The following is an 11,131-nucleotide window of genomic DNA, read 5'->3' on the forward strand; positions in this document are numbered from 1 at the left end:
ACGCATTACATGATTGATATGCATTGATATCTGTATGAGTTGCATTTACTGCATGAGTAGTGTATAATAGTGTATGGTGTGACTCTATGAGAGTAATTGGTGATTTGATGATGGTGTAGCATAGATACTTATTCTTCTGCTTACATGATTGATTATTGAACTCTAGCTAACCCTTTTGTTTTCATGTGGATGGATTACGATGATCATACTGTGTATGTGAGTAGGTTAAGATTAGGTCGTAGTTGGTTGCTGTGACCGCTGCAGGATGTGGAGTTTTGTCTTAGTGTCAAAGTTATCATCTTAGGTAACTATTTGATTGTACTTGACTGACACTAGGAGAGTATTATTATTTTGGATGACTATATATATATAGTATTATATTTTGTACATAGAAACGTAAGTTATTGTTACTTTTATATATGTATGTATTTGATTATCCATATTAATATCTTTTCTTAGTTCACTAATGTAATTAGTGCGATTTCACTAAGCGTAGGAACTACAGCGAGTTGTTACAATAATCAATTTATTTATACCTATGCAACCTACAAAACTTTCTAAATGTCAAAAGAATGACAACTTTAATTAAAAAAATTTAAATTTAACCTTTTTAATAATAAGGTCAAATAAGAATAGACTCCATATTCCTAACTTTTTTATTAAAAAGACTAAACTTAAATGTTTTAGAAAGTTTCTTTAATTAAAAAAAAAAACACTTTATGCTTTTAAAAATTTTTAGTAAGTCGAATAATTAAGTCAACCTATTTAAAATATAAATTGATATTATTTATTACATATATTATCATTTAATTTATAATTAATATATATTTATATTCAACATATAATTATTAGTAATTTTATAATCAATGAAATGTAATATAATTTTTCTTGTTTTCTATAAATAATTTTATGTTTTCTTTTATATTGTCTTTTATTTTTATTTTGTAATAAATACAACGTCAATGTATAATTTAATTAAACAGTTTGTGTAACGTAAAATTACAATTAAAAAACTTTTACTAATTAATGTTTTTAATTACTAAAAGTTTAGTAATTTTTTTTAAGAGGTGAAATTTAGGCTGGTTAAAACTTGGTTCAGGGTGTGTTTCCACCAAAAACAAGAAGGGAGAAGAGAGAGAAACATATCAATAATAATTTAGAAGTTTGTTGGGCATGCTATAAATAATTAATGATGAGAATGAATTCTGGGATTTTCACTTTAAATATTTTTCCTTTTAAAATTCCCATCATTAAAATTTTACACTTTTTTTATTATTGTTTATATTTTTTTCTTATTTTTATTTAAGAGTTCAAATTTGACTCAAGAAAAATATCTCACGAATCCATATCCATATATATAATTAATAATACCTCCAAAATAACGCCGTATAAATCAGTTATAAAAAACTATATATTATAACTATATATATGTAGCTGGACGCAACAGGTTAGCAGTGCATAGAAAAAAAAAGGTGCTGCAAAGTTTTAACAAACCAAAGAAGAATTTGTAGTGATCTCTTACATCGTGTGAGACATATTATAGCTACTATGGTTGAGTTTTGGGTCATCATATTAAGTCTCTTCTCAGGACTTACCTTTTCTTGTCTTCTCATTTGGTATGTCGATAGAAACAAACAAGATTCCCCACACAATTTGCTCCATGGAAGCATGGGGTGGCCCTTTGCTGGGGAGACTCTTGGCTTCCTCAAGCCTCATACATCAAACTCCATGGGAAGCTTCTTACTAGAACATTGTTCTAGGTAACTTTATTATATATCAACCTCATACCATTTTCTATTTCCACCTTTTAATACCTAAGGTTTTTGTCATTAATTTGTTGATCAAAGCCAAATCTGTTAGATACAATGTAAAAGTATTTTTTTGAGAGTTTCCCTATTAAAAATAAAGAATATTTTTCAATAGAAAAACACTTAAAAACTTTATATATTCGGTAAAAGAAAACTCTTAAAAGTTCTTCTACACCTGTATCAAAAAATGTTCACAATCACGTAAGTATCCTCTATGAAGGGTTAGTTGCGGTTTTAAATATTACATATCTAAATAACTAAGATCTGGTTGTGATGCAGGTATGGCAAAGTTTTCAAGTCACATTTGTTTGGTTATCCCACCATAGTTTCATGTGACTTTGAGCTCAACACGTATGTTCTTCAGAATGAAGGGAAATTATTCCCCGTTGATTACCCCAAGGTGATGCATAACATCCTGGGGGATTACTCTTTGCTTATTGTCAAAGGAGACATTCACAGGAAGCTAAGAAACACCACTATCAATTTTGTCAGTGCAACAAAGTCCGAATCTAACTTCCTTCACTGGGTGGAAGTGCTTGCACTCTTGAGAATTAACTCATGGGATCCAATCTCTAAACAAGTTGCTTTCTATGGAGAAGCTAAAAAGGTACATATGATGCCATCAATTTGCTTTGCTTGTTTCAAATAGGTTCCTTCTACTCTTGTTTTATTTTAAAAGATTTTATTTACAAGACAAAATAACTAATTTTGTATAGGATAAAAAATATAATTAAATATATTTAATTTTTACGATGTTATATATAATATATAGTATATTTATTAAAATATCTTTAATCATATTTATTGTAATTTAGTGTGTTAGTTTCAGAGAGATTTTATAAACAAGGTAATAGTGTTTTACAAAATCAATAATCATTTTTTTCTATGTGAATCAGTTTACGATCAATGTTATGGTGAAGCACCTACTGAACATTAATCCTGAGGAGCCACTAGCCTCCAAGATTTTACGAAACTTTGAGAACTACATCAAGGGTTTTATTTCATTGCCAATAAATTTTCCAGGGACAGCATATTCCAAGGCCTTGAAGGTACTAATATGATCATATATAAAGTATTAACGAGTAATAATTATTCAAGTGCCAAAATTATGATTGTGATACCATAATTTGGTATTAATTTTTGGCTTCTATATATGTATGCAGGCTAGAATAAGACTCTCTGCCATAATCAAAGACATTATAACGGAGAGGCGTAAATGTAATAATGTGAAGGCTATGGAAGGAGGGGACCTCTTGAATGTGATTTTGTCAAAGCAGAACTTAAGTGATGAAGAGATGGTGAGTCTTGTGTTGGACCTCTTGTTTGGGGGTTATGAGACAACTGCAAAACTTCTGTCCTTGATTGCCTATTTCCTTGGTGGAGCCCCTAGAGCTTTAGAAACGTTAAGGGTACTTAACTTTAAACCTTTTTCAAGCAACAACACGTGTTTTCAAAGCATTATTATTCATTTGATTATGTTAATTACTATGAGCCTTGCAGGAAGAACACCAAGAGATAAGGAAAAGGAAAAAGGAGGGGGAACCACTTAACTGGGAAGATTATAACCAAATGCAGTTCACTCAAAATGTAGGAAACTATCCCCAATTATGTTGAGTCACCTTTTTCAAATTATGTTTTTTCCTGTGTTTCCTTAACAATGTGTAACAGGGGCGGAGGGGACTTGTAGGGACATGGTCCCCTTATTATTATTTTTTTTTAATTTATCAAAATTATCTGAAAAATAGTTTTGGCCTCTAAAATTTATAAAACAGAATTATAAGTTGATAGATGAAAATTATCATATTTACAAAAAAAAATTATAAAACATATAAAGTGATATGAACTTTCAATCTAATGGTTGAATTTACAAAATTCACATTTAATATAAAATTATTAAATATATAATACTTAGTAAAAGTACATCGATATTATTAAACCCTTATATATATATATATATAAATGAAATATCAAACGATTTTTAAGTCTTTAAAAATTTGTAAACTTACTCTATATATTAATAATTTTAAATTCAACAGTTATTAAAATTTGATGTAAAACATGAGTTATTGAATGGAATAAGTCTAGATAAACTTACTCATAAAATAAACGAATATCTCCTTATATATATATAAATATAACCACACTTCTTTTTAATAATGTGGTTAAAAATTATTTTCATTGTAAGAAAATATTATATTATATTAATATTTGAGTTTGTGCAATATATATACATATTTATTATATAAAATTAAAATTATAATAAATTATATATAAAATAAATACTATATTTAAATATATAAATTATATTTAAAATTTGTATAAACAGATATTTTTAACATATAATGTAAATTATATACTTTTATTTAGTAATAATTTGTTTTAAAATATTAATATTTAATTTATAAATAATTATAATAAATAAAAAATCAAATATAATAAGAAATTGATAGAATCTCTACCAACCTTTTTGTTGAAGAAAAATTTTAAAAAATATTTTACACAAAATAGTTTTTTACATTTAATATATATAAGATTGATTTAATAATATTGTTTAATATTTTTTTATTTATGATTTAAATTAAAAAAAGAATTATTTGTTCGTATATTTAGAAAGTATTGCATTAATGACAGCAAAATTCTTGGCAATATGTCTGGATATCATTAGGTGATGTACGAAGCCATGCGATGTGGTAATGTAGTCAAATTTTTGCACAGGAAAGCTGTTGAAACTGTCAAATTCAAAGGTATTCGCTATTTGATGTTTGTTAGACCTGGATGTTATACACTGTCTCCGATCAACTTATAAAATGTCATTCACTTTAAAACATTCCTTACTATATTTATTTTTTATTTAATAAAAACTATAATTCTTTCATATCAAGCTCATTCTTATAAACATATATAAAGTAATATTTTCATGCATTAATCCAATTAAATTTATTTTTATATATATTAAAGACTAAATTAAATGATAGTATTTCACAATATTTCACGTAGTGAAATACTAATATCATGGTAGTCAAATCAGACTGAATCAATCATTTCAATTGACCTATTAAAAAATTAATTTGATCGGTTCATTAACTTGAAAACAATGATAGATTTACATTTGGTGTTAATTGGTCAAGAATCAATCAAATTAATCCAAACTTAAGGTAAAAACTGAGTTGAACTAGTCTTGTTTAAAAAATATTTTTTAATATTTTTAAAGTTTTATTTTTAATATTAAAATATCTTATAATAAATAAAAATGTATTTGATAAAGATTATATATTAGAATAAACTATTTTATCAATTTTTTATAATTCTCTTATTAAGAATAATTTAGTCATTTATATGAATTATTGTTTTTATATCTTAATTATTTCAATTTTATTGTATATTAATTTGACATTTCTTTTTAGTTTATATGTAAATTTGTTATTGTTAATAAATATTGTTAAATTTTATGAAATTTAAAATTAAAATATTATTTTTAAAATTTTATATTTATTTTAAATATTAATAATTTATTATAATCTTTGTATTATAAAATTGTGATATTATATTTATTTAATATTATTTAGTTATTATTAATTTATTAATATTAATCTGATCCTAATTAAATTATTTATCTTTGAATCAATGTTTTAACCGATTTAATTACTGATATAATTTTAAAAATATTGACTAATATTATAAATAATGTTGACTTATTAAGTTTAAACTTAAATATTATATTTAAATTTTTTTGTTTACTTTGATTATTAAGAATTTATTATAATTTTTAATATTATAAAATCATGATATTAAATTCATTTAATATTATTTAATTATTATTATTAATAATTTATTAATATTAATTTGATCACAATTATTAACTATTTACCTAATGTCTTAATTGATTCATGACCAGTATAATTTTAAAAATATTAATTAATATTGACTTATTAAATTTAAACATAATACTATATTTAAACTTTTATGTTTACTTTGAATATTAAGAATTTATAGAAATGTTTAGTATTATAAAATCCTTATATTACATTTATTTAATATTATTTAATTACTATTAATAAAATTTTAATATTAGTTTGACCATAATTAAACTATTAATCTTTGAACTAAATCCCATTCTAATTTTAATAAATTAATATCAACTAATATTAAAGTTTTGTAAAATTAGAAACATAAGATGATTAAAATATAAAGTATGGTGTACATGCATCTATAGTCCAATAGCTAGTAGTACGTATTCCTCACTCTTACTTTCTCTCTTTAACATGTTTGTTCACTTTAGGAGAAGAAGTAAAAGTAAAAGTAAATCCTTTTAGCATGCATCTATTGTTAAACCGAAGCCTTTCTGACACATAATTAAAATTGTTGCAGATTATGTGATACCCGCAGGGTGGAAGGTTCTTCCTGTCTTGTCTTCTGGACATTTGGATCCCACTCTTTTTGAAAATCCTTGGGAGTTCGACCCCTTTCGGTGGAATGTATGTTTTTTTTGCTCATTAAATAAATAAACAAAATGCATCAATGTCTTTCTTTCGAATGCATTAGGCCAACCCTAGCTTCTATTTCTATGCTTTATTAATTCCTTCATGCAAAAATGTCAATGAACAAGAGTATCACCTTTCATCTATGTTACCCTACAATGCTGCACATATATATGTTTTTGTCTCTATTATTGGCAGAACAAATCGACAAGCAAGAAAGCTGCACCATTTGGAGGGGGTCCACGACTATGTCCAGGGGCTGATCTAGCAAAAGTGGAAACATCATTCTTTCTTCATCATCTTGTCCTTAATTATAGGTACTTTACTCATTGCACTACCCAAATCTACCAAACTCAGGTTATGACATGCATAGATTATGGTTAGCAACATGGCTATATCCATTAGTAATAAATTAACTTCGTGCACCCCACTTAGGGATCTATCATTGGCTTAGCTAGTTAGTTAATAATAAGTCTAGCTTGTTAAAAGGTAGCTATGTACTGTTTAATATTTGAGTGTTTTTTTTTTTTTTTTTTTTTTTTTACTTTTTCTCATCAATTTTTATTACTGTTATCAATACCTACTATAATATAGTTCTTTTCTTATATATGGGATTCGACACTAATTAATACGGAAATGATGTCAATCAAATACTATTCAATTTTTTATATCATATAAACATATTTATTTATATAATTTTAAAAGAAAAAAATAAAATACATGTATACATAAACTAATATAAAAGATTTATTCTATTAGTCTCTAAAATTTTATTACTTTAATTTATTATATAAACTAATTTTCACTTATAAAAAAAATTTATTTTAATACTATAATTACCTTTTTAATAAGATGATACAAATAGACATTGAATTAGTTTCTGTTAACGATATATTTACTTGTGAAAGGCTCAAGGTATTTCTTATGTAATCCTGTTTTAATATTTACAAGAGAACTGCACTACACTAAAATTAATTTTTTGTGGTAATTAATTTATTATTTAACGGTTATATAAATGGTCATTATTTTTTTTACCAGCATTTAAATAAGGCTGGTGTATCCAATATCGCTAATATTATTATTGACATTTATATAAAATGCCGGTAAAGATCTATTAAATTGTTAAAAAAACTTAGTTTTTTAGTGGCAATTCTAGTAGCCATTTTATAGACTGTTAAAAGTTATTTTTTTCAATTGTCTCTTTTACTTTAAATAATTTATTCTTATAATTTTCTTTTCTAAATTCATAACTTATATATATTTTTTTATCTCTACTCGATGTGAAATTTGTAAAACGAGAGCTTTGTAAGACGAGGGTTGTCTTTTATTTATATATTTTTTAATTGTCTTGTCTCTTAAAAAATGTGAGATTTTTAGTGGCTATTATATATTAGCCATTAATATTTTTATATATGGTAATAATTAAATTATTATCATTAAATAATTGTTGTTAATAACAAATTTTGTTGTAGTGCTGCTATCTGTAAATGTATGATTTGCTCGAATCATGTGAAAAGAATACGTATATTTTCATGTTTTAGAAAAAAAGTGATAGTTTGTATTTATGGAAAATAAAGGGGTGATAATTATAAAAATTTGGCCAATGATATGTATCAAATTAACCAATAAATATGACACTATATACACTACTTATAAATCACCAATAAGTTATTTGTGCGAGGATACTAAATTTGGTCCTTTTGAATGAGGTGTATATTCGAATTTTATAAATAAAAAAACATAATTAAAAGAAGAAATTGTACAAGAACATAATATTTTTTTTAAAAAAAAAGTACATAGTGTATATAACTACGTTCAATATATGCATATGATTTGTGATCTACGATATCAGAATATAATATACTCAAAAATCAATTTTATATATATATATATATATATATATATATATATATATATATATCTTTCATATTCAATTGTTTCACACTTACCATCTTCACTCTTTTTTAACTTATAGAAACAGGAAAGAAAGTGAAATTTAAATTTAATTATGAAGGTGTGATTAATGTTGATGTTACTTTGCAACAGGTGGAAAATCAAGTCAGATGATCCCCCACTTGCTTTCCCGTTTGTTGAATTCACCAGAGGGCTGCTTTTGGACCTTGAACCCATCGCAGCCTCTACTTTTGGGAAACACCTTTGATTGCGGTTTCTGTTTTATGTGCTGAAGATCGACTAAACAAAATGTAGCATAAAAAATAAATTATTACTTATTGCTTGGGAAAAAAATACCTTGTTATTTATTAAAAATATATTTATAGATAAATTATCTTTTCAATTTGAAACAATTCTTCATCATGATCTTTACTTTAAATTAACTGTTATCTTGTCCCTATGGTTATAACATTTCGGAGAAGATAAACAAGTTAATGATAATTTGTACTAGATGGCATTTGAAATCATGAGTCTTGAAAAGATAACTAGTCACCAACTTACTAACAAAGTTACAATATTATAAACTAAGACAGGAGGTGGGAGGCACTTAGCGTTTTTTTGTTTATATATATGTAAAGACCGAAATCATTGTGTGTTTTATGTGGAGGCCAAAGAAATGGTGTTTTTCTTTCTCGCATAAGTATATCTATCGGTTCATTAGGCATACACTAATGCCGTTTTTTGTCATATTGTAATTGTTACTGAATAAGTAATTCTTACTAGTTCAAAAGATTTTCGATTGAGATGTTAATAGGGTGGAATCGGCTTAATAGTAGTTTTTTATTATCTATCCCACTACATAAATATCTATTTCATATTTATTTTAATATTCATATAGATACTTATTAAGTGGATGTTGATGAATTTTTTTCCAATATTTATGAGTATTTACGCATATTTATGAATAATTATTAAAATATTTAAAAAAAATCTTATAAAATGATTTTAAAAAACATTTTTGCGATAAATTTTATTTATTCTAACAATTGCTTTGGAAATAATAGTTTAAAATTAAAGTTTTAAATTATTCAAATATTATATGCGACTAGTATGTGCACACGTGCGATGCACAGATATTTGATTTAACATATATTAGGATAAAAGACGATCTTGGATCCCTTTAAATATATAAGTTTTAATGATAACAAATTCAAATATTTTTCAAGAGAAAAGTTTTTCAAGATTTTATTACAATAAATAGTGATAAAAATGATTGGTTATTTTGATATTATGTCTATTAGACGAATTACTTTGTTTGTAAGGACAAATCATTTAATATATATTATTTATGATGTTTGATAAACAAATTATCTTTGTCTGTGTTATTCTTTAATAGATTGGAAAAAAAAAATCTTCTTTGGTACTTGAACTACAAAAAGGAAAAAAGACATGCTTTTTGTCGGAGAAATGATAAGTAGATCCCTTGAAGCACATGAAGGATTGGAAAAAGTTGTTTCTGACTAACACACGCACAAATTCCTTTTTTTTGGTATCTAAAAGGTGATAAGTAATTTCCTTGATTATATAAGAAGTGACAATTTGGTAAAATGCATTTATTACTCACATTTAATGCACTAACAGACACTTCTCTCCACAAGGAATGAAGATAAAAATAGACACTTCTCTCCTAGCATGCCAACTTCACTCGTCAACGCTAGTATTCTTTGTTCAGCTACTTCTGGCTCCCAGGGAGTATTATCGACCACCTCTTAGCCCATTAACTTCACTCAGTAGCACTAGTATTCTTTGTTCAGCCACTTTTGGCTCTTAGTGAGTATTGTCAACCACCTCCTAGCCCGCTAACTTCACTTATTAGCGTTAGTATTCTTTGTTCAGCCACTTCTGGCTTTTAGTGAGTATTCTTTGACAAGCCTCTCCAAGCTTTTACAAGTATTCTTTCCCTAGCCTCTTCAGGCTTTACAAGTGATAGATAAACAATTTGGTTTGAGTGTTTGGTTTACTCTCACAGAGAGGATACAAGAATTTGCTGCACTCACTAAGGTACATGTTCTTAAGTTACACTTAGAACTCCTTAGTCTACAAAGATAATTACACTATGGTACATTTGACTCTATATGCGCTCTATCTCTGGTTTCGTTACTTCATGGGCTTGATATCACTCTTTGCTCATCTTCACCAAAGCCAACCTTTCAAGGTTTGAAGTCGTGATATATATAGTCTTGTAAAATTTTCCTGTTGCAAGTGTCCGTTGAAGCAGATGTAATCGTTCATGACTAGTTCAATCTTCTCATTTAATGCATTAGATCTTGCATTAAATGTTGCTTCTTGTTTATAGACATTGCGTGAAACCTTCTACGTTTGTTAGCTATTGTGTCTGACTTTAACTGATACCTAGGAACTTTTTGTCCTTTTCCGGTCATCGTAGGTGTAGAGTGTTGTCCTTATTTGAAAAAGTAATATACTTTTTCTGACACATGGATGCTTTTACTTTTAGCGTGCTTTCCTCCTTCTTCTTCTCTTCCTTTAATCACGCGATCACGTTGAGAGCTTTTATATGATCATATACGATGCATGATTTGTCCTTTGAGACTTGATTCTTCAATCCTTGTATGGCGATTTTCATCTACGTCTGATAGTCCATGTGCATCTCACGTCTTGATCTTCGTCTGAGCATTTGTCCTTAATGCTTTGACTTTCTTCGGTCTGGTCAACATTAAAGATAAAAAGACTTTGTTTCCATCTGGGATTCTTTTCAGTCTTTGTTGTCCTTCATCTGATATGTTGTTGACTTTCTTTTGATCTTTGACCAGCCTTCGTTTGAGTTCTTGTATTACGCTCTAGGTTGTTCTTGACACAACTTCGTCTGATATTTGATTCATTATCGTTTGGCGCACATTTCATATTCCATATATCATTTGTCTTTGTTTCATC

At 26.6% G+C, this 11,131-nt stretch overlaps 1 protein-coding gene across 1 annotated transcript; it reads left to right on the forward strand.

The window, feature by feature from the left end:
- The first annotated feature begins 1,327 nt into the window (after positions 1 to 1,327).
- On the forward strand, positions 1,328 to 10,502 carry CYP724A1 (cytochrome P450, family 724, subfamily A, polypeptide 1). Its single transcript, XM_020352788.3, has 9 exons — positions 1,328 to 1,760; positions 2,088 to 2,415; positions 2,705 to 2,857; positions 2,972 to 3,217; positions 3,309 to 3,395; positions 4,474 to 4,552; positions 6,177 to 6,283; positions 6,485 to 6,603; positions 8,333 to 10,502. The coding sequence occupies exons 1-9, from the start codon at positions 1,549 to 1,551 to the stop codon at positions 8,445 to 8,447; spliced, it is 1,446 nt and encodes a 481-aa protein (XP_020208377.2). The 5' UTR covers positions 1,328 to 1,548; the 3' UTR covers positions 8,448 to 10,502.
- The last annotated feature ends 629 nt before the right edge of the window (positions 10,503 to 11,131 follow it).

The sequence above is a fragment of the Cajanus cajan genome, chromosome 4 (genome assembly GCF_000230855.2).
Source record: "Cajanus cajan strain Asha chromosome 4, NIPB_CcT2T_4, whole genome shotgun sequence".
NCBI lineage: Eukaryota > Viridiplantae > Streptophyta > Magnoliopsida > Fabales > Fabaceae > Cajanus > Cajanus cajan.

What these genes read in the sequence shown, in the direction of transcription:
- CYP724A1 (XM_020352788.3), top strand. Translation starts at nt 1,549, where the DNA reads ATGGTTGAGTTTTGGGTCATCATATTAAGTCTCTTCTCAGGACTTACC. An exon ending in TCTATGGAGAAGCTAAAAAG is followed by an intron (nt 2,416 to 2,704) that starts GTACATATGATG and finishes TATGTGAATCAG; the next exon opens with TTTACGATCAATGTTATGGT. An exon ending in TCGACCCCTTTCGGTGGAAT is followed by an intron (nt 6,284 to 6,484) that starts GTATGTTTTTTT and finishes TATTATTGGCAG; the next exon opens with AACAAATCGACAAGCAAGAA.